The sequence below is a fragment of the Arvicanthis niloticus genome, chromosome 13 (assembly GCF_011762505.2).
Source record: "Arvicanthis niloticus isolate mArvNil1 chromosome 13, mArvNil1.pat.X, whole genome shotgun sequence".
NCBI lineage: Eukaryota > Metazoa > Chordata > Mammalia > Rodentia > Muridae > Arvicanthis > Arvicanthis niloticus.
The window spans coordinates 51,111,534-51,138,629 of NC_047670.1; the positions used below are offsets into that span (position 1 = coordinate 51,111,534).

Consider the following 27,096-nt stretch of genomic DNA (forward strand, 5'->3'; position numbering starts at 1 on the left):
ACGTATCTGCTACCACGATGGATGATAGACATTTAGTGAAGCAAGGCAGAAAGGACCGAAAAGCCGAAAGCTCTTTCTTCTTCTTATTTTTTTTTTAATTTTATGTGTTTTGCCTGCATGTATAACTGTATGAGGGTGTTGGGATCCCCTGGAACTGGTGTCATAGACAGTTGGAACTGAGCTGCCACGTGGGTGCTAGGAATTGAACCTGGACCCTGCAGAAGAGCAGTCAGTGCAACTGAGGAATCTCTCCAGCCTTAAGAAACTCTTCAAAAGCTGCAGCACTGGGTGATTTAACTACCCAACCCAGAAACTCAATGATCATGATGATGGTTTCTTTTAAGTTTGAGGTTGGCATATTTTTGGTAGTTCACATTCAATGTATTTTACACAACATTTTGTGTAAATATTTTACACAAATATTTATCTCCAACAGATATAAATTATGCTAAAAAGGCTGGTCCCTAGGCGTGCTGGCCATTTGACAGTGAATGTGAAAGCCTGAATCAGCTCTGCCTGGCTTCTACTGTCCCCAAGTGGCATTCTAGTCCAATACCTCTGTGTCACCGGCTCCCTCCACCATCTAATCTCTCTAACACACACAAAGTAACTCATATACACCCAGGCGCACATAATTCCTGCCCTTATTCTAGGTACCACTCAGGCTTGGTGGGCCCTGCTTATGTGACCCTGAGCCATGCTGATGGAAATGGTCCTTCACTCTCAGTGACTACAGTGGACCAGGCCTCTCCAGAGCATCTGGTGGAAACAAGAGAAGGGTCCTTGAAGTAGGTGACTGACAGGTGGGAGGAGCAATGGGATTACTCTCCCTGTGGCTTGGGGGGTTGGGTGGGAGAGAGTGTGCCCTGGTTGGATACTTGCCTTCAAGGATGAGGTCCCTGGGTCTCACCTAGTTTTCTTAAGGAAATTGAGGCATAGGAAACTGGGGGATGCATAATCGGCATCTTTGATCTTCCATCTTCGTTTTGTTGGGCATGCTAGGGATGGAACTCTGGTCTTCGGGCATGCTAGCTAGGCAAGCACTCTGCCACTGAGCCACATAGCTTGCATTCTGGGTCTCTCTGGTCAGCCCAGGCTTGCCATCCTTCCCACATCCTAGCAAAGTCCCGGATCTAGTTCCACACACTGTTCCTGCTCTTGTGTGGTGTTTCCAGCCCCGCATAATCGCTACCTCCTGGCCCCTGGCAACCTCTTCCCTCTCATCAATGTGCCCAGTGTTTTGGTCCTCTGGGTGGCCCATGCCTTTGGGCTCCATCCAACTCCCCTGCCAAGCAGGCCTGGGGCCTCAAAGCGCTGGGCTCACTTTCCCGGTCACCTACTCTAGTGCTCTTCCACCAGGGTCTAGGGCACCCGCCACACCCTGATCTCGCTAACTTTTCATTCACTATTGCATCCAACAGCTTCGCTCCTGAGAGAGCCTGGCTCTGAATCCCCGATACTTAGCACTCCCTTGTACCCTGAGACACGAACAGCCCAGAGGCTGGCAGAGCTGCCTCCCCACCTCAACCTCCAACCCGCGTGCAGCACTGACCAGGGGAAACCAAGCGGACAGGAGGGGCTGGCTGTAGACCCCGCCCATTGGCGCAGGCGCAAGGGAGGAGCATCGCGGCTGCCGGTTCCCAAGCCAACGGATCAACAGGTCCAGCTTCAAGGAAAGAATCGGTAGACTCCAAGAGCCAGCGTCTGCCTCTCGCCATGTGTGCTGCCGAGGTGGACCGTCATGTAGCCCAGAGATACCTGATCAAGCGGAGGCTTGGGAAGGGGGTGAGCGCGGGGACCCCCGGTCATCTGAGGGACAGTGCAGTCACTTGCGGGTCTGATCAACCCTCTCAAGATCTAGTTCTTCTGACACTCCTGGGCTTGAGTCCTGCCTCGTCCGAGGCTCCTGTACCCCTGTTTCCATAAGGAAACTAGGTAGCATTCGAGAATCTCTCCCTGAAAGGCAGGCTCAGGAAGGTCTGAGTGGATATGAGTAGAATGAGAGCAGGGATTGTGTGTGAGCATGGCTGTATTCGTGATTGTCCTGGGTCTGAGCATATGGGGTTATATGTGTGAATGTGTGTGATTGTACACGTGTTTTCTGTGTATCATGGAGAGGAGCAAGCAAACAGCAATTGCAAAGGCCCTGAAGCAAAGACCTGTTGGCTGTTGGAGACACTACATTTTTATGCATAGAGCCAGAAGGAGTTAGGATATAGTGACAGTGTCAGTTCCCATGGTGTGGAAGGGATCTGGGCAACCTTCAAGACTTTAATTGATGAAATGTAGCACTTGTGGGTAACACTTTACAAAGCTCACCCTGTTTACTCTGGTGAGGCTCTGGGGTGGTAATGGGTGGGAGTGGCTGAGAGAGTGGAGAGCCAACCCATAAGCGGGGCTGGAAGCTTGGGCCAGTTTTTGGAGTAGATAGGAGAGAGGGAAGCCGGCCGGACCTGGATAAGTTCTGAAGGTAAATCAACAGGATTTGCTAAGTAGGTGGGATGGGGTTGTAGAAAAAGAGAGAATGTGTGGGGAGCTGGAAGGGTTAAAGGTCATTCCTGAGACAACAGGTCCTGCCCAGTAGTGCCCACTTGTGGCTTCACGTCCACATGGGGACCTCGCTAGCTCTCATGCCCTTTCTCACTCCAGAACATGATACAATTAGTTGTTGTGGGCTCTGTCACTCCAGATCTGTTGCACTCTGACCTCTCCCAGTATCCAGAGGTGGATGGGGCAACCTGACTGGCTGGAATACATATGTGTGTGTAGTAGAGGGCCCATGTTCCACAAGCTGAGCCTTGTGTTCCTCAGGCCTACGGCATTGTGTGGAAGGCCATGGACCGGAGGACTGGCGAGGTAGTGGCCATCAAGAAAATCTTTGATGCCTTTAGGGACCAGATAGATGCTCAGGTAAGTGAACAGGGAGGAAGTGTGGGGAGTATGGGGGTGTGGGAGGGCCCGTCACAGCAGGATTCCTGGCATTTCTGGGCCAGCCCTGCTGGGCATTTCTGTTTCTTACAGAGGACCTTCCGTGAAATCATGCTTCTCCAGGTAAGTGGCCCAGGCCATCCTGCCACAGCATCCCTTCCCTGGGTGTAGGTCCCCACAGACAAGGGAGAAGCTGGCCCCGGTGGCCTAGAGCACAGGCCTGATTTCCCCTGCAGCAACAGTCTGTCTTCCTAGGAATTTGGGGGTCATCCCAACATCATCCGCCTGCTTGATGTGATCCCAGCAAAGAATGACAGGGATATTTACCTGGTGTTTGAGTCCATGGGTGAGTGAGGCTTTGGCCAGACCGAAGTCCTATGTGAGTGGCCTGGCCCCTGCTGTATCTCTCACTCTCATCTGTCCCCTGAACTTGAGCACAACACTGGTGACCACTGACCTTCAAAGCCTGGACATGAGCCCCCTGCCCCCTTACCTGCCTGCACTGGCCTGACGGCGACCCATCCTCCCCATCCTCCCCATCCTCCCCATCCTCCCCATCCTCCCATTCTCCCATCCTCCCATCCTCCCCATCCTCTCCATCCTCCCCATCCTCCCATCCTCCCCATCCTCCCCATCCTCCCCATCCTCCCATTCTCCCATCCTCCCATCCTCCCCATCCTCTCCATCCTCCCCATCCTCCCATCTTCCCCATCTTCCCATCCTCCCCATTTTCTCATCCTCTCCATCCTCCCCATCCTCCCCTCCTTCCCTCCTCCCATCCTCCCCATCCTTCCCATCCTCCCCTTCTCCCATCCTCCCCATCCTCCCATCCTCCCATCCTCTCCTCCTCCCTTCCTCCTATCCTCCCCATCCTCCCCTCCTTCCCTCCTCCCCTCCTCCCATCCTCTCCATCCTTCCCATCCTCCCATCCTCCTCATCCTCCCATCCTCCCCATCCTCCCATCCTCCCCATCCTCCCATTCTCCCCATCCTCCCATCCTCTCCTCCTCCCCTCCTCCCCATCCTCCCATCCTTCCCATCCTCCCCATCCTCTCCATCCTCCCATCCTCCCCATCCTCCCATCCTCCCATCCTCCCCATCCTCCCATCCTCCCCATCCTCCCATCCTCCTCATCTTATCCATCCTCCCATCCTCCCCATCCTCCCATCCTCCCCATCCTCCCATCCTCTCCTCCTCCCCTCCTCCCCTCCTCCCCATCCTCCCATCCTTCCCATCCTCCCCATCCTCTCCATCCTCCCATCCTCCCATCCTCCCAGTCCTCCCATCCTCCCCATCCTCCCATCCTCCCATCCTCCCCATCCTCCCATCCTCCCCATCCTCCCCATCCTCCCATCCTCCTCATCTTACCCATCCTCCCATCCTCCCCATCCTCCCCATCCTCCCCATCCTCCTCATCCTCCCATCCTCCCCATCCTCCTCATCATCCCATCCTCCCCATCCTCCCCATCCTCCCCATCCTCCCATCCTCCCCATCCTCCCATCCTCCCCATCCTCCCCATCCTCCCCATCCTCCCCATCCTCCCCACCCTCCCCATCCCTCTTGCACAGAATTCTTGCTCTGCCTTCATTCTCTCTGTTCTGCTCAGCGAGTATACCAAGAACAATGGAATGAGAGCAATTCCATGGACCATTATGGTTCTGCTGACAGTGAAGACAAACACAATGGCTGGGTAGCATGGCAGAGAGAGCCCAGGATGGGCTGAGGGCTGGTGCAGGCTCAAAGTGGTACAGACCTGCACTCTTCACCCTCCAGACTGACCTGCGTCTCCTTCCCCGGCTCCTGCCTCTTCCCAGACACCGACCTGAATGCAGTCATCCAGAAGGGCAGACTACGGGAGGATATCCACAAGCGTTGCATCTTTTACCAGCTCCTGAGAGCCACCAAGTTTATCCATTCAGGGCGTGTCATCCACCGGGATCAGAAGGTTGGGTCCATGCTGTGCTCACAGGTCCCTGGCTCTCTCTCCTGTGCATCTGGCCCACTGGGTCTGAAGTCCATTCCTCTTTCCAGCCAGCCAATGTTCTATTGGATTCTGCTTGCCGGGTGAAACTCTGTGACTTTGGCCTGGCACGCTCCCTCAGTGACCTCCCCGAGGGGCCTGGGGGCCAGGCCCTGACAGAGTATGTGGCCACACGCTGGTACCGGGCTCCAGAGGTGCTTCTGTCCTCTCGATGGTAACAGCTGGACACCCAACCTACCTTCTCCCTTCCGGTCCCTGTGTCCTGGTCCTGCTTGAGCCCACCTGAGTACTCACTGCCCTATCCCTGAACTCCCAATCTGCCTCTGTCCCTTTGCTCCCTGCCCTTGCACATACCCCTTCCTGCCCCAGGTATACCCCTGGGGTGGACATGTGGAGCCTGGGCTGCATACTGGGAGAGATGCTTCGAGGGCAGCCACTGTTTCCGGGCACATCTACTTTCAACCAGCTGGAGCTGATCCTGGAGACCATCCCGTTGCCCTCCATGGAGGGTGAGCATGCACACCAGCCTCATGTCCCAACCTCAGCAGCCTGTCCCTAGGCATAGGATAATGAGTCAGAGGGGACAGCCTTGGAGACAAGCCCCAATATTGTGCATAGAAGAGAGTCCTTTGCCTCAGGAGAACTGAGAGGACCCTGTGGATGGGAGGGCCCAGAGAGCAGCTGCTGGGGGTGGCTGGTGCAGAGAGGTAGAATTGGCCACAGGGACAGAGGAAGTGAAAAGGTAACAGGAAGGGGCTGACTGCAGAGGGCCAGCGGAAGAGGAGTGAGGTGTCTGCCCTGGCTGCTGAGAGCATCGGTTATGGAGAGGGACATAGCAAGAGAGAGACACCTCAAGGCCCAGCAGGGGTGCCTCTGTTCTCACAGCAAAGACCTGGTTTGGGGGTAGAAGCAAAGGGAGGTGTGACCCCCTCTCCCCCCAGCATCCTCTGAGCATGTTAACAATGTGTGGTTTCCAGGTAAGGCACAACTATGGACACCCATAGGCTCAGACAGGACAAACAGCTACCTTTTAGGGGTCTGTGCCCTTCTAGACCACAAACTCTGTGCAGAAGAGATGGCTGGCCCCTCTACCAAACCTGCTTGCTCATACCTCCTTCCTCCACCCACCTACAGAGCTCCAGGGCCTTGGCTCAGACTACAGTACTTTGATTCTGCAGAATCTTGGGTCAAGGTGAGTGGAATGCTTAGGTGTGGGGGAGGGGTGGCAGGAGGGGGCTGCCATCTTGCAGCTGGCACAGGAGCCAGTTTGTACCTGTGTGGTACAAACCTGTGAGCTCTGCGCTTAACCCCAGCCTCTTAAAGCTTAGTTATGAAGGGGGGGGGGGGTTGGGGAGAAGCAAAATCTAGGAGATAGACAAGGAAAAGAGAAAAATAAGAAGAAAACTAAGACATCCCCCAGAAATGAGAGCACCCCGGCCTTAGAAAAGAGGAGAACGTCCCACTGCGCGGGGAGGAGGGGGTGAAGAGGTGACCACCTCGGAAAGAGGACTCGAGGAGCAGGGTTTACACAAGCAGAAAAGCAGAGGTCATGCCACAGACAGAAGGTTCTGCGGGTGGGGCCCTAGAGAGGAGACGACAGGCGGCTGCCCGCAGGCCACGGCAGACGCTGGACGCCCTCCTGCCGCCAGACACCCCCCCAGAAGCCCTGGACCTCCTCAAGCGACTCTTGGCGTTTGCTCCGGACAAGCGGCTTAGTGCTGAGCAGGCACTGCAACACCCCTACGTGCAGAGGTAGGATGAGAAGAGGGAGGACCTCGGGGTGAACAGCAGGGTTTGCTAGTGGTTTGCTCTCCTGCCTGCATCCATTTTTTTCTGGCCCCACAGATTCCATTGCCCCGACCGCGAGTGGACACGGGGGTCCGACGTGCGGCTCCCGGTACACGAAGGAGACCAGCTCTCTGCACCAGAGTATCGCAACCGCCTGTACCAGGTGATGGAGGCTGAGGACTCCCATCGTCCGCTTTCCACGGACACCCTTGACCACTGTGTTCCCGGGGCACTGCAGCGACACCAGTATTGTCCGGCTTCCTCTGAGCGCCCCTCCCATCCCGCAGATGATTCTGGAGCGGATGGGGAACAGCCGTAGCCCTCGAGAGGAAGCCCTGGGGGTTGTGGCCTCGCGGGCAGAGCTCAGGACTTCTCCGGCCCGGACGCAATCACTCAAGCAGGAAGTCCTCCCCCAGGTCCTGGCTGAGACGCCTGTGCGGAAACGGGGACCCAAACCTCAGAGTAGCCCTGGTCATGATCCCGAGCATGTGGGTGAGCTTTGCCTGCCTCCCACGCACCCTTGGCCCCTTCTGTGTAGGGCCACCAACGTGTGCAGCAGCGGGGATCTAACTCCAGGGGTTGCTCTTACGACCCCACAGAAGTTCGCAGGCAGAGCTCAGACCCCCTGTTCCAACTTCCGCCGCCAGGCAGGGGGGAAAGGCCCCCAGGGGCCACAGGGCAGCCACCCTCCGCACCCTCAGGGGTAAGTCGAGGCTGGGTGGGCACCGAAGAGCCTCTTGCGGTCCCTCTCCGTGACCCTGTGGCTCACCCCTTCCAGGTGAAGACTCAAGTGAGGGCGATGGCGCCCTCCCTGACTTCACAGGCCGTGGCTCAGGCGGCCAATAAGGCTCTGATTCGTAGTGATCCGGCCCGGGGCGGTGGGCCAAGGGCGGTCGGCGCACGACGGGTGAGCCCGGCCCCGGCCCTTCCCAGCTCCCTCCAGTGCGGTTCGTACCCCCCAGATCCCTGCTCCACTCTTCCCCCTCCTGAACAAGACCCTCGCCTGCGTGCAGGTCCCTTCCCGCCTGCCCCGGGAGGCCCCGGAACCCCGACCCGGCCGAAGGATGTTTGGCATCTCGGTCTCGCAGGGGGCCCAGGGCGCAGCCAGAGCTGCTCTTGGCGGCTACTCTCAGGCCTACGGGACCGTGTGCCGCTCGGCGCTGGGCCGCCTGCCCCTGCTCCCCGGACCGCGTGCGTGAGCCGCCCATCCACCTCCTTGCGGCAACCTGGTGCCGTTCCCCAGCCCTTAGCGCATCATCTCCCTCCTCTGCTTTCCTGCTTTCGAATTCCGGGAGGGTTCTCTGAGCCTCTCTCCCCTAAGGGGGAATAGATGGAGGTTTTCACTCCACCCCCAACAATTTCTTCCAATAAAGTTTTATCTTTACTAGCCCAGCTAAGCCATCTTTCACCCACTACCATCCGAGGATTCCCTTTCTAGGTCCTTTTGACACCCATTCTCCGGAGTGCTCCGCATTTGAATCTTGTGCTCTGCACAAAGTTGAATGGCCATGTCTGCTCTCTCAGAGGCGTCTGCCCACTCAGCCTAGTCCTGTGGGACAGGGAACATGGATCCATTCCCCACCCAGGTGCAAGTTAGCAGGTCTGAGACCCGAGCCACAAAGAAAAGGGTCTTGGCCCAAAAGGTTCTTGCTACCTTTTGTGAGTGCAGCCTGTGCTGTAACCGCCCTCCCCTCACGTTCCCTCCGCCCCAGAGTGACCGACACCTGGCCTGTCTCCAGGTGTTGGTAAGAAAAAGAACAGGAAGACACCTTGAAGATCTTGTGGGGTACTGTGCAAAGGGCTTGCTGTGGGTTCAGATCAGACTCGTATAGGAGCCCAAGAACTCCACACAGTCTTTGAAGCTGGGCTGGAGTAGACCACAGGAAAGCCATCCCCCCCACCCCCACACACACCCTGACTGGAGGAGCTGTCTAAAGCTGCTGGCCACTGTAGGGCAGATGTTGAAAGGGACAAGGTGTGGGTAGGGTAAGCTGGGCAGAGTTGGTGCCTGCATAGCCATGGTAACTGAGTGAAATGAGACAGATTTCAGAAATCAACTGAGTACAGGAGAGGGTGGGGTATGATTCCAACATGGCGGTGAGCCAGTCAGAACTGGAGCCAAAAGGTTTGTCTCCTGCGGTGGCTAACTGCCAGCAGGGTCAGCGCGTGGTTTCAAGAGTCTGAGTCACAACTCCAAGTTGCTGACAAACAGAACAAAGGAGTCTGTGAGGGCAAACGCCGGAAGCCAGTGTGCCTACAAGGCCAGACTGTCTATCAGGGCAGGAAGGGCTCGGGCTGGACAGGAGCTCTGAAGATAAGGGTTGAGAGGGGTCTGTTGACTTTGAAGACTGGCGACCCAGATGCGTGTGGATGGTCCAACTAGCCAGGGCTTTGTATGGGGTTGGCAGGTATGGGAGAGGTCTTTGTATGGACACAGAGGCACAGGACTCAATGGTTTTCCAAAAAAGGAAACTAGGAAGGCCACAGGGTGAAAGACTGGCATACATTGGATAGTTACACGCTGACTTTCCCAACCCCCACTTTTATTTATTTTTGCTTAGGATCTCACTGTGTAGCCCTGGGTGGTCAGGAACTTGCGGTTCCAGGCTGCCTCAGAACATAGACCAGCTCACTTCTGCCTCCCACAGTGGATTGTGTTGGAGTTTGTGCGTTGTGTTTATCGTTAGTGCCAGAACACAGGACACAGTGCTTCAGGAAATGTCCTTCTCAGAAAGGTGTGAAGGGCCCAGCCAGAGAGCCCCAGGAAGGGTCCAAGGAAGGACCGCCGGCCTTCACTTTTCCATTGCAGAGCTCAACAGGTCTGAGCATGAGCAGTGACGCACAGAACACCAGACCACGTGCCCTGAGAAGAGCTAAGCAGTGAGCATGTCAAGACTAGGAAACACTCCAGCTCATCTGGTTCCCAGGGGACCATATGCACTTGGCCGGGAACTTGGGGATTTTTGAGTGAAATGTTACAGCAAATTGAGTCACTGCCCAAGTCCCAGGGAGTCAGAAGTATTTACTGTGGCTTTGTTCTCCTGTCTTTGCCCTCTTGGGATTCCATAGACACCGGCATAAAACTATTTGGAAAGAATAGCAGACAGCAGAAACATATTTCTCAGTGCCTGTGTGTGTGTGGGGGGGCTGTCTTTATGGGTCTGGTGTCATTCCAGATCAAAATTAATCCTTATGGGGGGGGGGGAGAAGTAACCAGGGGCCTTCTTCTGCCTTTTGCTGAGGACACACTATACACAGCCTCTTTTCAGACTTTGGCTTAGGAATTTACTGAGGCTTGGGGTCACAGAAAGTCTATCCAGATTCCTTTATTGTACTGCAAAGTCCAGTGCTCCCCAGTCTTGGCTCCTCTTCAAGTGCTACCCAGAAAATTGCTGGAGAGGGCAGACAGACGTGGCTTGAGATGGGGGGGGGGGGGGGGAGGTGTTTGGCAACTACTTTCCAATGGTCTGTCCGACCCAGCATCCCTTTCTTCCCTTAAACTGCCCGAAGCCAACTCTGCCATCCGCACAGCAAGAGCGCAGATGCCAAGAAAGTGCTAGGAGGCAGTGAGGAGACAGTGGGAGCAGGCAAGATGTGTTCCAGAGAGAGATGGAGATGAGAGGATGGGAGGAGGCTGTCACCAGAGGGAGAGGACCAGGAGCTGTGAGATGCAAACCCTGAGAAAAAGCCCCGAGATAAAGGGCCTTAAGAGGGAACTGAGGCACAAATCAATAGAGTTCTTGAAAAACTGGGGCATAAGGCAGAGAGATGGATCCCTGAGGTGAAATAAGACCCAAAGTAGACCTGATCCCAGGAGATGGTGGAGGCGATTAGAAAAATGCACCAGGATTAGGAGGGGCTGAGCCCCTTGTGAAAAAGCCAAGAGTGAGAGGCAGTGCAGCCGCTGGGCGAATTCAAGTGGAGTTCAGTTCAGGTGGTTGTCAGCCAGGTCCCAAACTGCTTTGACACCAACTGGCAGCCACCACTCCAGATGGGTACTGTAGGTTCAGTATGGCAGTGATGCAGAGTCCTGGCCTCCAAGACCAGGAGATCATTTTTTGCTTTTGAATGTGCCCAGGATCTTGGGAACAAATTTGCCCATTTTACTGTCCCTGGTGTCCTCGTCTGCCAAGTTGTCTCCTGCTCCACTACTGCCAGCGTCTTCCTTTTTGCAGAAGACTTCGAAGCGACTGTAGACACGTTTCTCTTTGCGCATGCTCTCCATGCGGCGAAGGAGTCGGTCTCGCTCCTCTGCGCTGGCTGGCAGGGTGCGGCTGAGCCGGCCTTGTGTCCCTAGGCTGTCTGAGCGGAAGATGGCGGAACACTTGTCCTTATCGGACATGTCTGGGGCCAAATCTCCTGCAGTTGCTGGACGACCTACATCAGGACTGTTGTGGGCTGGACCTGGAGCAGGGACTGTGCGGTGCTTCTGGCCGTGGGCACTGATTTGCTCCAGAATGGCCTTCGTGTCGTCGCGCAGGTTGCTGCTGTACAGTGCATTGGCGGTAGCTGAAGCTAGGCGGACCCTTGAGCTTCTCTCCTCTGCAGCAGCCTCTGTGCTGTCACCCCGATTCAGCGAGGGCCGCCGGGGGCTCTCAGGCTGCCCGTTTTCCTGCGGAGCTGGGAAGCTGCCTTCATCCTCCCCACGCCGCTCACTCTTGGGGCTCAGCAGCTGCCTGAGGCGGAGAGAACCCTTTCGCAGGACTTCCATGGGGCCGCCAGATGCCTCCTCCGTAGGCCCAGTCTTCGAAGACTCCCCAGCGAAGGTGAGACTGCCTCTGCGCTCGGGCACAGGGGGTACTGGACTACCCCTGCGCTCAGGCACCGGGGGCACCGGGCTGCCCTTACGTTCTGGGTAGGTCGAGGTGGGATTTCCCTTCTGCTCCATCAATCCTGTGGTTGGGCTGCCCCTTCGATTGGGAAATCCAGACGTGGGGCTCCCCTTGCGCTCAGGATAGGCTGGGGTGGGACTTCCCTTGCGCTCAGGGTAAGCTGGGGTGGGGCTTCCCTTGCGCTCAGGGTAAGCTGGAGTGGGGCTCCCCTTGCGCTCAGGGTAGGCTGGGGTGGAGCTCCCTTTTGGCTCAGAATAAGGCAGCTGGTGTGTCCCAAGCCCTTCTGGCGGAGGGCTATCGCGACCTTGTGGAGACAAGGAGCGGCCCTGGGAGGAGAGGAAGCGTGATGGCAGGCGGTCTGTGCTGCCCAGCGTGTCGAGCAATTGCGCTGCAGTTAGCGAAGCGGCTCCTGGGTGTCGCTCTGCCTCTTGATGCAACTGCTGAGCAAAGGAGTCGCGCAGGTCAAGCAAGCAACTCTCAAGGCTGCGGCGCTCAGTTCCCGCTCCTCCCGGTGCTACCACCTCCTCCCGCCATGCCTGAGACACTACAGCCTTGCTGTGGCTGGAGGAAGTGACGGCACCCCCTGCACCGCCAGGGTCCCGGGCAGGGCCCTTGTATTTCTCCAGTAACTCTGCTACTTTGGCCGAGGCGCTGGAGCGAACAGCCTCTCCGCTGGGACCCAGAGTTTCACTGACTGTTTGCTCTTTGTGCATCAGCTGTACTTTTTCAGTGGTGGCTGCTGTGGTCCCAACAGCACCCTCAGCCTGTGACGCAAAGATGAGTGATGAGCGCAACCTGGAGCTGCGCTGGATGAGCGGGTTCAAGCGTGAGCGGAAGGAGTCCTGCTTAGCCAGGCTTGTCTCTTCTGGGCCCTCTCGCTCGGAGCTGTCACCACCACCGCTTCCTGAGCCTGGCTTTGATCCCTTAGCTGGGAAGGCTGCAGGAGTGCGGAAAGCGGAGGGGAGCAGGTCCCGACCTCCAGGAGCCAGCACTTCATCTTCACATGCCTCAGCCTCCATGGGTAGACCCTCCTCCCCACCATCACCGTGGCAGCCGCTTAGGTAGGAGGCAAGGCGCCAGTGACGCAGCCCAGCTCGGCCCTCGGGTCCGCCCCTGCGCTCAGGCTCTGCCTCCGGAGCGGTGTCCAGGCCTTGCCTCAAGGTTGCTTGGCATGGAAAACGCTGGCCCAGATTGGGACGCGAGGCTCCACTGGGCTCCAGACCACGGGGGCTGGGTCCAAAGGCGGGATCCGAGCCGTGGCGTACCTCCCGAGATGCGCTGGATGGCACATATTCCAGCCGTTGGTGCACATCAGCACCGAGTTCTGGGAAGCGGTGACCAGCACCTAGTGCAAAGTCGTCAGTGTCCCCAAAGCCAGGTCGACCTCCACGAAGCTTCTCGAAGAGGCCCTGTGGGCGCGCAGGAGCAAACTGTGGGTCCCATTGGTAATGCTGCTGGTAGAGCTGGTCCCTTTGGAAGTGGCTGGTCTGGAACCGGAAGTCATCACCATGACTGAGGAATGTTTGTCTTGACACCTGCCGTGCAGCTGCAAAGTTCTCCACTGCTCCAGCTCCATCGGCTGCTGTGTAGCTGTGCCGCTTGAAGGCATCCATTTCCAGGTGTCGTGACTGGAAGAGGCCCCGGGGACCCGCGAGCTCTCCGAGCGGCCCAGCCTCAGTTGGACGCGCCAGTGGCCGGAGCCCTGGGTGAGGCTCCAGCGCACCCCCAGGCATCCGCTGCAGCTCCTCTCGGCGGAAAGCCGATAGGAAGTGGCGGTCAGGGTCTAGGAAAGAGGGGAAGCCCAGGCCTTCTTCCCTAGGCGGTGGGAACAGGAGGTGCGCCCGTTTAGGGAAAGAAAAAGGTGTTGGTGCTCCAACCCCGGGGACGCCCACCAGGGGCCCAGCCCCAGAGTATGGAGCAAGTGCATAAGCATCCATGCGGGCTAGCGCCCCAGCTGAGGGCACCAGTGGCTCTGACTGTGCGAAGAGAATGCGGAACTCCTCGTCGAAGCTGGAGACCAACTCTCCCTGGAACACATGAGCCAGGCTGCGGTGGATTTTCTCGAAGGACCACATGAAGCTGTGGACAAGATGGCAGGAGTCAGAGAGAGGAAGAGGGGCCGCAAAGGCTAAAGGCACCAGTTGGATAATCTGGGATCTGTAAGGGTTTGAGCTGGTGGTCTGTGGCAAGGAAAGCTCTATGGGAAGGAAGTGGGACCCCGGAGGAGGACTAGGTGGGAAGGGCCGGGACTATGGGAAACCCACTGGGCATACCTATAACTCCCGCTCATCACTACGGCACAGTCCACAAGCAAGAACTTCTCCTTCAGATGGCCCTTGAAAGACTTCCCAGTGCGACAGTAGTAAGTAGGACCTGCCACTGTGCGCACACGCAGGAACTGGAAGAGAAGGGAGTCAGGTCTTCACCAAAGGTACTTTCCCTCCACTCCCCTGGCTTGGTCACTCACATCCACATGGTGCAGGTTGACGCGACACTTGTTGGCCATGTCTAGGAAGTGTTGGGCGTTCATTTCATCCAGCAGAATGTAGACCGGAACTCGCCTGGCAGCAGCCTCTAGCACTTCACTGAGCAGATCCACATCAGTGAACATGTCCATCACCACAGCTACCACCTGGGAGGTGGGTATCAGGTCAGCGGAGAGGGAAGGGCCCTGCCATTCTGCCCATCTCGGGCCACATGCTTTACCCACAAGCAGTGTAAAATGACCATTAGCCTGCCCCAGGAGAGAGTGGCCATGAATGGGAGGGTGGTAAAACAGACCCAGCAGAGGGACACAAAACAATTGACACTTGGTAGTCCTTAAGGTAGACCTTAAGTCCCAAGAGCAGGAGCTATGCTTTTAGGGTGCTTCATTCAGAGGGGAGAAGCTGCAGCTCTTTGAGTTCAGATCCCAAGGTGTCAAGGCAGGTATCAGTAGACTCTAGCTTGATGGGCCTGGGGGTTTAATCAACTTCTTGGAGCAGGGGCAGAAGCTCGGCCTTTACCATCTGGCTTTGCTACCTCTCTCTAATATTCCTGGGTTTTGTGGGAGAGTTTCTGTTTCTTTTTTTGTTTTGTTTTTTGTTTTTTAAATATTTATTTATCTTATGTATACGAGTACACTGTTGTTGTCTTCAGACACACTTCAGATCCCATTACAGATGGTTGTGAGCTACCATGTGGTTGCTGGGAATTGAACTTAGGACCTTTGGAAGAGCAGTCGGTGCCCTTAACCACTGAGCCATCTCACTAGCCCCGTGTTTCTGTTTCCTAACACAAGACTGGTCTGTTACTGTGTAGTTCAGGCTGGCCTCTACCTCCCTGAGCCCTAGGATTACCAGCATGAACCAGTCTTCTCGGCTTAAACACTTGGTTTTGTTTTTTCCAGTTTATCAACTGCCTGGTGTGTGTGTATGTGTGTGTGTGTGCTCTCAGCTGGGCAAGGCCCTGAGCTTCTTGGTACTGACCATGATCCTAGGACAAGCAAATGTCTACAGAGCCCACTAACCAAGTCCCAGCTGACAATGAAGAGACTACAGATCAACCCTACTGCTGAGGTCTGGCTGGCCAGCCCCGACATCTCAAGCACCAGAAATGTTTTTATATCTCCCACACCCTCCTATTCATGCTTTAAAACCCAGCGCAGGCGCCTTTCACCATCCAATGAGCCCATGAGAATGCACCTGCTGTGCGGAGCGGATCATCCTCCGAGCTTCGTCTTTGATGCTGGGGCTGTCGGGCGGTGGCGGCTGTACCAGTGTGGTAACCTCTGTGCCTTGGAAGCCAAATGTCATGGGCCAGCCCAGGTCCAGCTCAGGCACAGCCTGGTCTGAGTTCACTGGCCAGTAGGTCCCTGAAGAACCGTCCATGTCCACATCAGGAGGGGTGCCTTCAGGGGGTTCCCGGGCCACATATTGTGGGGGCTGCAGGTGGCGGCTCACGTGTTCCAGCTCCTCAGGGCACAGGAAGTCAGGTGCCCCCTCAGATGCCAAGAAGCGGTTGTAGGCTTCTGGCCCACCCTCAGTCAATGCGTCCACCGCTAGGCGGTAATATTCTTTGTAGTGAGGTGGCAGGTACCCAGGTGCCAATGGGTTGTCCCCCTGCGAGCTGCTCTGGGAGCGACGGGCCATGTTGGGGCCAGGGGCCTGGAGGGGCAGGAAAATGCATTAACTAGGAACAGTAGGACCCACTTACCTCACTCCACAAGTGGACACATAGTTGATGCAACTGCTTAGATCTTGGGTTTAGCTTATGCCTGGGAGCTCTTTCAGGCCCCAAGGAAGACAGGCTCAGAAGCAGCCGCTACAGGCCACAGCACACCCTTAGCGGGGAAGACGTGGGCCAACGGTTCTCAGCCCTAAATCCCCTTCCTGGGGCTGACACCTTGTTTGCATCAGTCTCAGGGACTGCCAGTGTTTACCCCCATTCATTACAGGTAAGAGGTCCCACCTACCCTTACTTTAGAATCAGGACACTCACGGCCCAGTTACTCTGTGGCTCCCTTTTCCTCTAAACGTAAGTTTTGGTTAAGATACAAATGCAACCGGGTTAAAGCGATTATTCCTTTCTTTGTCAAGAGTCTCCACCGCCTTAAGATCCTGGGCAGTGCTCTGGCCTGTTACTTTCACTGCACAGAGCAGGGAGGGGTGGTGAGACACCCTACCTGGCCCACGTGAGCACAGTGGAGTGCAGATTGACTCATCCAAGGGTGATGGCCTTAAGCCCCACCCACACCTCTTTCCTCAGTCCACACCTGCATCTGCCCCACAGTACCTTCCCTGATCTCCCTGCCTGGACTCCTCAACCTCTCTAAAAAACTTCACCCTTTGCTACGTCTCACCTCAGCTAAAACCTCCCCGGGCCAACGCAGTTCCTTAGGACAAGCCCCTCCCTGTAGGGTCTCTCCTTTACACCCTCCTAGACTCACCCATCCTGATGGCAACAGAGACATTTCCTGAGTCACCACCATCTCCCCAATACACTAAGAATGAAGGGAGAGCCTTTGCTACAAGCCTTGTCCCAAGTTCTCGGTCAGTGTCCCCTTTCACGGGTGCCTCAGTATCACACTGTTCTTGTTCTCTGGTGGCTGTGGTATGTGTGAGAGTGTGCGTGCACACACACACATGACCTCTGAGCCTTGAAAGCCAAATGTCAGGGGCCAGCCCAGGTCCAGCTCAGGTCCAACCTGGTCTGAATCACTGGCCAGTAGGCGCCTGAGGAACCACCCATGTCCACATCAGAAGGTTCCTGCACCACGAGTGTGCATAGCAGAAGCTTGTGGCTGAAGAAAGCATTAGAAGTGACAAGCAAACACCTGGAAACCTGCTAGCCTCTGGCCTGGAAGTTGCCTTAGGGCAGGCTTGCACTATTCCCCAGTGTTCCTCAGGTCTGAAATGGCTTGGGACTCACAGCCTGTCTAGTACACAGGTTCCTGGATGTTAGTCCAAACTTGAAAACTATTTCTGCCCAGGAAGAGGAGTGGCATGAGGAGTGGGCCAGTGATGCTGACAGGATGACAGCTCTGGTATTAGAGGACACTTGCCCAATGATGTTGGGGGTCAGCGGGACTCTGCTGTTGTATGACCCTGGGAGCTATGGCATCTGCCACCCCTAGGGGCATGGTGTAACACATTAGCGAGTCCAAGTGTGACAGAGATTGGAGGTGGGGACACTCCTATGTCTACTGGCCCTAAGAAAGGAGCTCTGACTTCCCTCTGGGACACTGCCTTGACTGGAGGCCGTTGGGTTTTCCTTCCTGTCTGCAGTGTGAGGTGTGGCACACTGTTCTGAAGAGACCAAGGCAGTACACCTAGGGTCTAATGCTGGCCTGCTACTTGGCAAGGTCTTATACTGCACCCAGCCTTTGTAGGCAGCATTCCCACGCTATCCGGGTCACCAGCATGCTCACTCAGAGGGAGGGACATTTCCTGGTACAAGGAAGATTGAGAACTGACACCGTCCAGCCTATAGACTTCTATGAGGGACCCTCAGAGAAATATGGGCTGGAAAGGGGTCTTAGTCCTGGGTGGCCACTGTGGTACTCGACCTTGCAGCAGTCACACACAACCTTAAATGCCCTTATACTCTTCCACTGGTACACAACGCCCCTTGACTATAGACCGGGTGGTGACCACTCCTACCAGCAATGAATCCAACAGTCTGCTCACTGACATCTGCCTATCCAAGTGGGGCCCTGCTTAAGGAAGGAGCCTATCCCACCCAAACCAGTGACTCAGCAGGAATTTTTTGTTCCTAACCTCCTACCTGAAGCTAGTCCCCCAGGCCCTTCACCACTAACAGAACAAGAAAATGACCTTTCCCCCTCCTATCTGGCGGGAGGTAGTAGTGTTTCTGTGTCTGGAAGGGGGATTCTATGGGGAAGGACCTTAGGCTACTACTCAAAGAAGATGACTGTGATCAAGTAGGATTCAGGTGGAAGGGGACAAGAAGCTGGGAGGTGGGATTCGGCTCAAAGACCGGAAGTCGATGAATTATACAGCTCTCGGGTTAGGCACTGCAAGGCCCAAGGGTGTTACTGTACCCCAGGAAGTTAGCGGCTACCCAGGTCAGGTATCTTATCTGCCAATCCAATCCAGGGATATGAGATCAGGAGTTAGGAGAGTCCAGTTTACCCTGCGCTCCACACAAGGATCCAGCCCTAGACACCTAGATTCATGGCGGCTTGGGGAGAGGCTCCGGGAAAGGTACAGGTCATGTCCTGACAACACCTACGCCGCCAGAGCGAATCGCACTCTCCTGACTCCTACTTGCCAGCGTGCCCCTGAGAAGCCCCTCACCCAGTGCCCCTGAGCGCAGTCCCCCTGTCTCCGACCCAGCCCCACACACGCGCTCACTGCACCGCCCGGCCCAGGTCCAGAGACCAGACCCAGGTGCCACCGCGCGGAGGCCCAAGCCTCCCGTCCTGTGCGCCTCGCCCCGCCGTGCGGTGCCCGGCCCGCTCCGGGGAGGGAGCCCTACCTGGCCAGGTGAGCAGCGTTTCGGCACAGGGGCAGCAAGAGCCCACCGCCGCCCAGCGGCCTCGCGGTCCGGTCCGTCCGACAGCCACTCCCCGCCGCGGCCCGCCCGCCCGTTCGGCCTGATTCACGCGCCCGCCCCCGCCCCGCCCGCGCTCTGCCTCCTGCCTGCCCGGGCAGCACCTGGGCGGGGCGGCCCCACCCCGACGCGCCCGCATTCCTGCGCCCTCCGCGCCCCGGACCCCGGCCGCGATCCTGGGTCCCCAGTGTGGCCTCACTGGCGCCCCCAGCCCACACCCCAACCCCGACCCCCGATCGCTCTGGTGGAGCCCCAGAGTTGCGCTCCGGACCCTGGCCAGCGCCACTCCGGACTGCTAGAGCCTCTTCTTTCAGGACGCCGAAGCCCCTTGAACCCATTTGCAAACCGATCGCTCAAAGCCCCTACTGCCGACCCCTGACCCTCGCCCCGGAAGTTGGGGTGACTCGGAAGTTCCGGCTTAGTCGCTAGGAAACTGGCCAGCTCGACGCGGGGGGCGGAGCTTCTGGCCTCTGTGTTGCGAGAGGCAGGTGAGGCAGGTGAGGTCGCAGACCGGGGGGCCTGGGTACCCAACTCACTCAGGTGACCGCCCTACCGTACGCAGGCACACCTCTGGTTTCTCCAGTCTACTCCCCGGAGGCTCATCTTCGCACATGAGACCGACAGAACAGTAACTCCACGGGCCTCCCCACTCATATGCCCAACTATATAGGGTCCTGCGCACACACCCATACCCATGGGACCCTTCAGGCACAAGGGAATCTGGGGTGATCCACAAGCAGAACCTCCTTTGCTACACAGAATCCCGCAAACCAATTCCCCCCATCCCCGCATCTCACTTGAGGATCACTCTCTAAACTGCCCCAACAGTGGTCGGCCCTGGCACCAGTGATCGTTTCCTTGTGCACACCAACTGAAGGCACAGAGGTCCCTGTCTTCACACATTCATATTAAAGCGTCTGCACCCACGGTGCTGCAAGTACTGGATCCTCTACAGACAGGGACCCTCATGCTCATATCAACCCTAACACATCACAGGGACACCTAAGGACTTGCTTCCTCCTAGGTCCCTAGTCTACCCAGCCCTCCCTCCAACCCACTCCTCTACTTATGCCCTACCCTGAACTTAGTCATATATCCAAGCCTTATCTACCACTTCTACCCCAAATTCTCGATGTCTGCCACCTGCCTGAACATTTTCTGTAAGACAGCTTATTTTCAGTCCCTTTCTGGGTCCTGTTTTTAGGATAACATTTCATTAACTCCATTCCCAAATGCACTCTGGTACCCTGTGGCCCCAGCCTAGTGGGCACACAGGTGTATGGAGTCAAAGATTGCACTACCCGGTTTTCCTATTCATTGGCCCTGTGAGGGTTTCCAGGCTACTGGAAGACCCTACTACCTACAACAGGAGTGAAAAGAAAGTTCTTCCGAGGGGAATGAATGGGGGCCTGCCTTGTATACTAGGGAGAAGGGCATTGCTTCCAGAACCAGAACCAGCAGAGTTTCCCAAGGCCAAGAAGAAAGAGGGAGGGGTTGTGTTCAGCAGACCCAAGTTGACAATAGTTGAAGGCAAGTCTGCAGAACCCAGGCTGTTGGGTTTCTAGCCCAGCGATTTAGAGAATGGTGCTAGAACACAGCAGGACAGGCAGAGCCAGAACTGTAGAGGACGGGCACACCAGCACAAAGGGAGACATTCTCTTTCTTGCTACGCATCCTTCTTCAAGCTACTGGGCACACACTCAGACAGCCAGGGGCAGGCAGGTGGACCAGGAAGCTGGCTGGGGAACGTGTGGAGGTCTATGCTTCTGCTGTGTGTTCATCCAGGGCCAGGGCAGTATGTCCACTGCCTTGTCTTCTGCCCTCCTGAATGTACCATCCCCGGACTTTTCCTTCCCACCCCCAGGAAAATGAGCACTAAGAAGGGGGGGCCCAAAGCTGCAGCGGGGAAGGGGCAGGCGCCTCTCCCTGGGTCCAAGCTTCGAGCTGCTGCTGGTGAGTGCCCCCTCTGACCTCCAGGGCACTACCCCAACACTGACCACTAAGTATTTAGGCCTCCTCAGAAACCCTTTCTCTCCAAGTGGTCTCCAAGAGCTCTTTCAGTTGGGCATAGGTATGATAGTTTGTAAGCTCAAAGCTCAGATGTCCACTGCACCCCAAACCTCTAGAGCTGGGGTAGGGTGTGGGTACAGTGCTCAGGAGGGTACAATGTTAGGGGAAGGGGTCAGGAGGAAACCCGAGGGGCAAACAGCTTAAAAACAATATTGAAGCAGGTCGTCAGTGGCGCACACTTTTAATCCCAGCACTCAGGAGGCAGAGGCAGGCAGATTTCTGAGTTCGAGGCCAGCCTGGTCTATAAGTGAGTTTCCAGGACAGCCAGGGCTACACAGAGAAATCCTGTCTCTAAATGAGGACGGCAGCAACAAAGCAATATTGAAAAGGCAGCCTTGAGTCCGAGTTGGGAATCTTGATGCTAAGTGGTTGTCGATTCACCGTTCCACAATCCTGCCTTCCCCTTCAGACTGTCTCTCCATAAGTAGCCCCAGGATGAAAGGTTACAACTAGCCTGGGCTGCCTCCTGCAGAGCATCAGAAAAGGGACTCCCTCTCCCGTGCCTACCTTCCTGCAGCTTTTATGGCCCCTCTGCCCTGAGTCCTATTCATTCTACCAGAGCTGTGAACATCTTTCCAGACTGTCTCTTGCACCCAAGTTTGCCTGGCGTCTGTGCCTGCTGCAAGAGTCCCCACACGCAGCCCTGTATCTTAGATTCTCTGGAGCTGGCAGGCAGTGGTGACTCCACACTACGCTAGGGTGAGATCCTAGTTGCCCAAAATAGCCCCAGCGGCGTCTGAGGCCAGTCTTCCTCCTGGAATGAGGATAATGGGCACCAGCATTGCGTTCTGCCTCTGTGATCTCAAGCCCTGGGCACCAAGCTGCAGTAAACATGGGGCAGGGCGGGTGGACCAGATGAGAAGTTGTCCAGGATACTTGGGGTGGGGACTGTTCCTTGGTTTTGATGTTGTCTATCAGCTGTGCACCCAGCCCTCATCCCACACCCTACTATGTGTACGCCCTGGACAGCTCCTGTAGCTACTTATCCTGGTCCCCTGACACCTGCATCCCCAAACAAGTTCCCTCCCTCAATGGCCTTGCCTACCAAGCATTGTGTGGTCTAAGCAGGCTTGCTGTCCTTCATCTGGGCAACATTCTATGTAGTGACCACTGGCCCCTCTTGGTGTGCAGGCCCACAGATGTCCTACACCAACCTGGCCTCCCAAACTTCACACATCTATAAGATGCTTGAGTGTCCACGGTACCGTCACTGCCCAAGCCCCTGCCCAATACCCCTCTAGGCCTTACCTGGCCTTGGGTTTGCAGTGCCTCGAGGCCCTCACTCCGGAGCTGCTCCAGGGCCACAGCCAGCTGCAGCCCCTCCATGTGCACCCAGGCCTGTTCCTCCTGCAGCTGCTGCAGCCACAGCTGCTCCTCCTGCAGCTGCTGCAGCCACAGCTGCTCCTCCTGCCACAGCTGCATCTGCAGCTGGACTTGCCGCCTCCGGTCCTCCAGCAGCAGCTGCTCCTGGGCTAGGCACAGCTGGACTTCGTGGAGTCTCAGCAGTTCAGGGCCCAGGGCTGGCATGGGGGCCCCAGCTTCACAGCCCTCCATGTGCTCAGGGGCCAGCACCAGCTCGGATTCCAAAGCAGCGGCCTGAACTGGCCTCCAGGCTGCCTGTAGCTGCTCTGGCCTGGTGGCCCTGGAGTGTCCCTGAGGAGCCGGCTGAGTGCTGGTCACGTGCTCTGTCAGAGCCACCCCCACCTGGTCCTGAGGGCCCCCTGTGTTGGGGGGCGGGGGCTCAGCCTCAGGGCCCTGCTGTCCAGCTCCCCGCTGGGCCCTGCCCACCCTCTTGCCTCTGGGCTTTCGAGCTCGCCCCCGCCCTCGTTTCCCAGACATGGCCCTGGATCCAGTGCCTCTTTCACCAGATGTCTGCTCCCCAGGGGCCTGGCTCATCAACTGGCCTGGTAGGGGAGCTCAGAGGACATCCCAGAGGCCTCAGTAGGTTGCTTGCTCTCAGCCAGGTTCAGCCCTCTGCTCCTGCTGTCCCAAATGGTTGTGCTGCCCCTTGGCTGATCTCGGCACCACGGCAGCAGAGACCAGGGCCCTGGCTCTGCCTGTAGGCCTCACAGGTCCCACTCTGTGGCACTGGGCCACACCAGAGAGTTTATAGAGACTTTGGCGGCACAGTGGCTCACCCTAGCTGAGGAGGCTGACTAACATGCTGACACAGGGTGCGGGACTTTACAGGCCACAGACTTCACTGGCCAGACTGGGAGGGAGACTGGGAAACTGGGGGCGGCTCTCAGTAGCTAAACTACTGTTTGAGGACTTGCCTGGTCCTGCCTGGGCGTCACCAAGCCCCCCCCCCTTTACCCCACCCTCAGTCTCTAGTCGCGGGAAACTCAAACTGGCCACAGAGCCAAGAGCTGCATCCCAAATGCACTGGCCCTAACTGCCCAGACCCTCACTGGCCATAGACCATCCCAACCCAGCTGACCATTGGAGCCCCAGGCCTACCCAGATGAACCTTTGCTGGGCAGGAGCTTGCCAGAGATGAAGGGCCACCATAGCCCCAGCATGAAGCACTTGAACCACACCATGGGCTGGTGAAGACACTGAGCCTTCAAACGCCTAGACAAAAGTCTAGCTTGACTCCTGGGATGGGGTGTGGGACCTGACGACGGTCATGACTGGGAGTCCAGCATCCCCTTTAAATCAAAGCAAGGCCTAAGGCACCCTCACACGGCCCACCTGTTAGTCCCAGGGGTGGAGCTGGGGGTCCAGGACCAAGTCTCATCTGAGGCTTCCTTCCCAGGCCTCCTGTTTCGAGGAGTCGCTCCAGGTGACATCCTCCCCAGTGGTTCCCCAGTCCTAGCCCGCTGACTCACACCCACGCCCAGAGCCTCATCCCAGCCAACTCTGCTTCACTGGCCAGACTGGTTTTCCTGGCCCAGCCCTGCCCAGCACACACACACACCCCCATCCACCCTGTCCTTGCCCAGAAACCCCAGGAGCAGACTGAGAGCACCTGTCTGGAGCAGAATAGGAAAGAGGCTTTGATGAAGGGCTTGGAAAACGGCAGGGGCGTTATTTGGATGGGAGACAGCAGTCAGGACTACGAGGGGCACACTGTTCAGGGGCTTCCACATGCCCAGGCCTGGGGTTTTGGTTCCAGATACAGGTTGGTTCTTGACAGTCCCAGGCTAAGGTGAATTTGCTGTTGGAAGATGATGTTCTTTAAAGTTGCTGCATGTGCTGGCCTCGTGAGTCTTTCCCTAATAGCCTGGGAACAAGCCTAGCTGCTGTCCCATAAATGCCACCTAAAGTTGATGGGCTAAGGAACCTCTCACATCCTTACACTTCTGCTACCTTCCTTCAGGGAAGCCGAGAGAGAGTCGCCAGCTGCATAGAAAGCCAAGTCGTCCAAGCAAAGGGTCCTTCTCTGAGAACCCCGAGGCCCCTGCAGGTGAGAACCTGGGTGTCCTGCATTTGGTGGGGGACTGGGGGAGGGGACTGGCAGGAAGGGGACTGCCCTGGGCCCAGATATGCATGGTATGCATGAGTGTACATGTGCACACGTGTGTATGCATGGATGAGCAAAAGCATACATGTCTACGTGTACACGTGTGTGTGTGCTTGTATAGTCTATGCAGCAGGCCAGAAACAGGCAGAGAATCTCTCTTCCTGTCTTGCTAGCCCCTGGCTCCAGACTACCTCTCAAAGGTCTTACTGAATCTCCTGTCCCGAGCCTGTCGCCCTCTGGTGGCAGTAAAATGATCCAGCCATAGCTGTGCCTGGGGAGTCCCACCATGGAGTCCAGAGTCCTGTGCCAGCTTCCTGGGCACCAGTGCTTATTTATGGACAGGAGGGACCAGGTCTGGCCAGCCAGCTCGCCTCCTGGCTCCAGTCCCAGCTCTGCGTTCCCAAGGCATAGTTAGGTTAAGATCTCAGTGTCCCAACCCCATCTTCAGATGCCCCCTACCTACTCTTTGGGTGTCTTGAACCCAACACAAGCTCCTCCAGGCTCATTCCGGTGTCCCTCCATCCACGATGCTCCCAGTGGCTGGTGCCTGGACTAACTTCAGATGGCCCTGGTGTTCCATACTTTCCCTGCCTGGTTTCTGGGTCTACTTAAGCTTCAGATGCCTGCTTTCATTGGCCACTCTGCCTTGCCTTGCCCTTTGCCTCTCTCTCCCTCCCAAAGTTCTCTCTGTGCAGCTCTCGGAACACCCGATCAGGATTGCCTGATGCCGGGATCAGGAGACCCAGCCTTACCCCGAGAACAGGATGCTCGTGAGGTCTGCAGAGTGTTCTAATGTAGTTAAGTTTGCCTAATTCATTGACTTGGGTTCTGCATAGCTCAGGGCCAGACAGTCCTGAGACTCATCAGAGATGGATGTGTGGGGATGCAGTCCCCAGTAGAGACTCGAGGCAGAGGGGATGCCAGGTGGGAGGATCCAGGATCCTCTAAAAGGACTAGTGCTGTTTCCCACAGTGTAGCAACGCCTCTGTTGCCCCTGGGCCCAGATATGCATGGTATGCATGAGTGTACATATGCACACATGTGTATGCATGAACATGTGAAAGTATACATGCCTACATGTATACATGTATGTGTGCTCATATAGTGTTGGGTTCTTGCATATCCTGAGAAGACCTTCAGTGGCTGGGCAGGGCAGCCTCAGGAATATTACTGCTGGGGTGCCAGGAGTGCATTTGGGGTTTTCTAGAAGAGACCTTCACTTAGTGCAGGGTAATGATGGCTCCTTCACAATGTCTGGTGCTGGCTCAGAGCCGGGCAATGGAGGAGAGTGAGTGTGGGCTCCACCTGAAGCCAAGGCTCCTGGGCTTATGAGTGGTGGGAACAAGTTCTTCTATCCACGTGCTGACTCTATCTTCGATGCAGAATGGACAGCTGGCTGCTATCCCAACCTGTTGCTATCCCAGAGCTACTCCAAGAGACCCTGAGAGCATACCGTTTCCTGGCCTTCCTTTTGCTGCTCAACACCAGTCACTATGGCTTTCTGATTACTCTCTGGGCTATCAGCCAGAGCTGATGGCCTGGGAAGAAAGGCGTGTTTGGCATGGGTCGTCTGGTCCAGGTTAATCTTACAAGAAGGATGCATGTTGGGATACAATCACCTCCACCACAGCCACTCTGTTCACAGCCTCCTGCCTGGGGTTCACAGGATGGTTGACAGGTGTCCCCAGATTGTAGATCCTCTCTAGGGATGTCACTCTACATGCCACTGTCCCTACAAACCTGTACCCCAACTTTCCTCAGACCTCTCCTCCAATCACTGTTTCTAGGCTGATTCCTCTCAGTATTCCCAGGAGGCCACCTTCGACTAGAGCCCACTTAGGATACACTTCTTGCCCAGAGCAGTGGTGGGCAAGTGTTCCTAAAGGGGACTGTGTCTCCCTGCCATGTCTCAGGAACTTCTGACATAGGGCAGAAGTTGGCAGTTCATCTGGATCCAGGTATATACCACACCTGACCTGCCTTACCACCATCCACTCCCACCCAGAGGCACAGATGAACCACAGAAGACACCCATGTCTAGGTCTGGGTTGGGTCAGAGCTGATTAAATGGAGCTGTGGATATGACAGTCTCTCTTCTAACTTAGGGTATCTGTGTGTGTCCCAGACCTGTGGACTCCAGAGCCCCAGTCCAGATGTTCAAGGACTCTGTTGAGCTGTCTCCTTGTGCTGCAAGGACCATTACCACCAGTGGAGATTCTTACAATATGCAATATGCATACATGTTTGCTATCCAGAAGTCCTGTGGGTTGGCAGCCAGCTGGATAGCCAGACCAGCAGGTGGCACGGAGCCTGTTCCTTCTAATGACATTGTGACCAAATCTGTTTTTTGTTCCTTCTCCCAGCTTTAAGACCCCTGCCCTGCTAGAGGACTTCTGCTCTCTTTTCTGAGTAGAGGCTACCCGCCCCCGCCCCTCCCCCTGTTGTATTCTTTGCCTTCACCTCCCTGTGTGCACACTGGGTCTCTGTGAAGACTGGTGCATCATTTCTTGTATCAGTCACTTTTCCTGTTGCTCTGACGAAAATCAACTTCAGGGAGGAAGGGTTTATTCTTTTGTCTTATGGTTTAAGAAAATCGCAGTCCATCATAGCAGGAAAGGCATGAGAGCAAGAGCCCAAGGCAGCTGATCATGTTCGTAGCCACAGTCAAGAAGCAGAGAGGGATGAATGGGTCTGGCAGCTGGTGGCGCAGGCCTTTCATCCCAGCCTTTGGAAGGCAAAGGCAGGCAGATCTCTGAGTTTGAGGCCAGCCAGGGCTAAGAGTAGATAATCCGCCTCAAAAAATAAAGTAAAACAAAACCAACCAAACAAAGAGAGGCCAGGGTGGCAGGAGAATGCCTGGTGTTCTTTCCCTTTCTCTTTTTCATCCAGCCAGTGACCCTGGCCCACTGTATGATGCCACCAACATTCAGGGTGTGTCTTGAACAAATGTCTCCAGAAACTACCTCACAGACACACCC

The 27,096-nt window shown here is 56.2% G+C and overlaps 3 protein-coding genes across 10 annotated transcripts in view; 2 read left to right on the forward strand and 1 right to left on the reverse strand.

Moving 5' to 3' along the window:
• The first annotated feature begins 670 nt into the window (after positions 1–670).
• Positions 671–8,084, forward strand: Mapk15 (mitogen-activated protein kinase 15). 5 transcript variants are annotated; one of them, XM_034516896.2, is made up of 15 exons: positions 673–788; positions 1,422–1,785; positions 2,812–2,910; positions 3,022–3,051; positions 3,184–3,274; positions 4,743–4,873; positions 4,960–5,123; positions 5,279–5,418; positions 6,044–6,101; positions 6,524–6,661; positions 6,755–6,860; positions 6,985–7,189; positions 7,297–7,400; positions 7,476–7,604; positions 7,711–8,084. In XM_034516896.2, the coding sequence occupies exons 2-15, from the start codon at positions 1,717–1,719 to the stop codon at positions 7,894–7,896; spliced, it is 1,650 nt and encodes a 549-aa protein (XP_034372787.1). In that variant the 5' UTR covers positions 673–788; positions 1,422–1,716; the 3' UTR covers positions 7,897–8,084. The 5 variants fall into 5 exon arrangements, with proteins under 5 accessions (XP_076768366.1, XP_076768367.1, XP_076768364.1 ...); XM_076912251.1 differs by having other exon boundaries at positions 671–788; positions 7,297–7,604; XM_076912252.1 differs by lacking the exon at positions 7,711–8,084 and having other exon boundaries at positions 671–788; positions 6,985–7,185; positions 7,476–7,611.
• Positions 8,085–9,998: 1,914 nt separating this feature from the next.
• Fam83h (family with sequence similarity 83 member H) lies at positions 9,999–23,449 on the reverse strand. 4 transcript variants are annotated; one of them, XM_076912232.1, is made up of 5 exons: positions 23,347–23,449; positions 15,213–15,674; positions 13,997–14,161; positions 13,803–13,927; positions 9,999–13,608 (listed from the first exon to the last, which is right to left on the reverse strand). In XM_076912232.1, exons 2-5 carry the CDS (start codon positions 15,657–15,659, stop codon positions 10,749–10,751), a joined length of 3,597 nt encoding a protein of 1,198 aa, XP_076768347.1. In that variant the 5' UTR covers positions 15,660–15,674; positions 23,347–23,449; the 3' UTR covers positions 9,999–10,748. The 4 variants fall into 4 exon arrangements, with proteins under 4 accessions (XP_076768347.1, XP_076768345.1, XP_076768346.1 ...); XM_076912230.1 differs by lacking the exon at positions 23,347–23,449 and adding an exon at positions 21,901–22,548; XM_076912231.1 differs by lacking the exon at positions 23,347–23,449 and adding an exon at positions 18,854–18,978.
• Positions 20,118–27,096, forward strand: part of Iqank1 (IQ motif and ankyrin repeat containing 1) — a 33,931-nt gene continuing 26,952 nt past the window's right edge. Inside the window, exons 1-2 of the mRNA XM_034516040.2 lie at positions 20,118–20,535; positions 23,975–24,061. Coding sequence (XP_034371931.2) covers positions 20,343–20,535; positions 23,975–24,061 — 280 coding nt within the window. The 5' untranslated portion in view covers positions 20,118–20,342. The remainder of the gene's footprint in view (positions 20,536–23,974; positions 24,062–27,096) is intronic.

Bases quoted from the DNA above. Each gene is read 5' to 3' on its own strand.
- Mapk15 (XM_076912249.1), top strand. From the start codon at position 1,717: ATGTGTGCTGCCGAGGTGGACCGTCATGTAGCCCAGAGATACCTGATC. The intron at 5,419-6,043 runs GTGAGCATGCAC...ACCCACCTACAG, and splicing joins CCCGTTGCCCTCCATGGAGG to AGCTCCAGGGCCTTGGCTCA. The intron at 6,861-6,984 runs GTGATGGAGGCT...CCCATCCCGCAG, and splicing joins ATCGCAACCGCCTGTACCAG to ATGATTCTGGAGCGGATGGG.
- Fam83h (XM_076912230.1), bottom strand. From the start codon at position 22,548: ATGAGCCAGGCCCCTGGGGAGCAGACATCTGGTGAAAGAGGCACTGGA. The intron at 13,928-13,996 runs GTGAGTGACCAA...CTTCTCTTCCAG, and splicing joins TCAACCTGCACCATGTGGAT to TTCCTGCGTGTGCGCACAGT. The intron at 13,609-13,802 runs GTATGCCCAGTG...TCTTGTCCACAG, and splicing joins GTGATGAGCGGGAGTTATAG to CTTCATGTGGTCCTTCGAGA.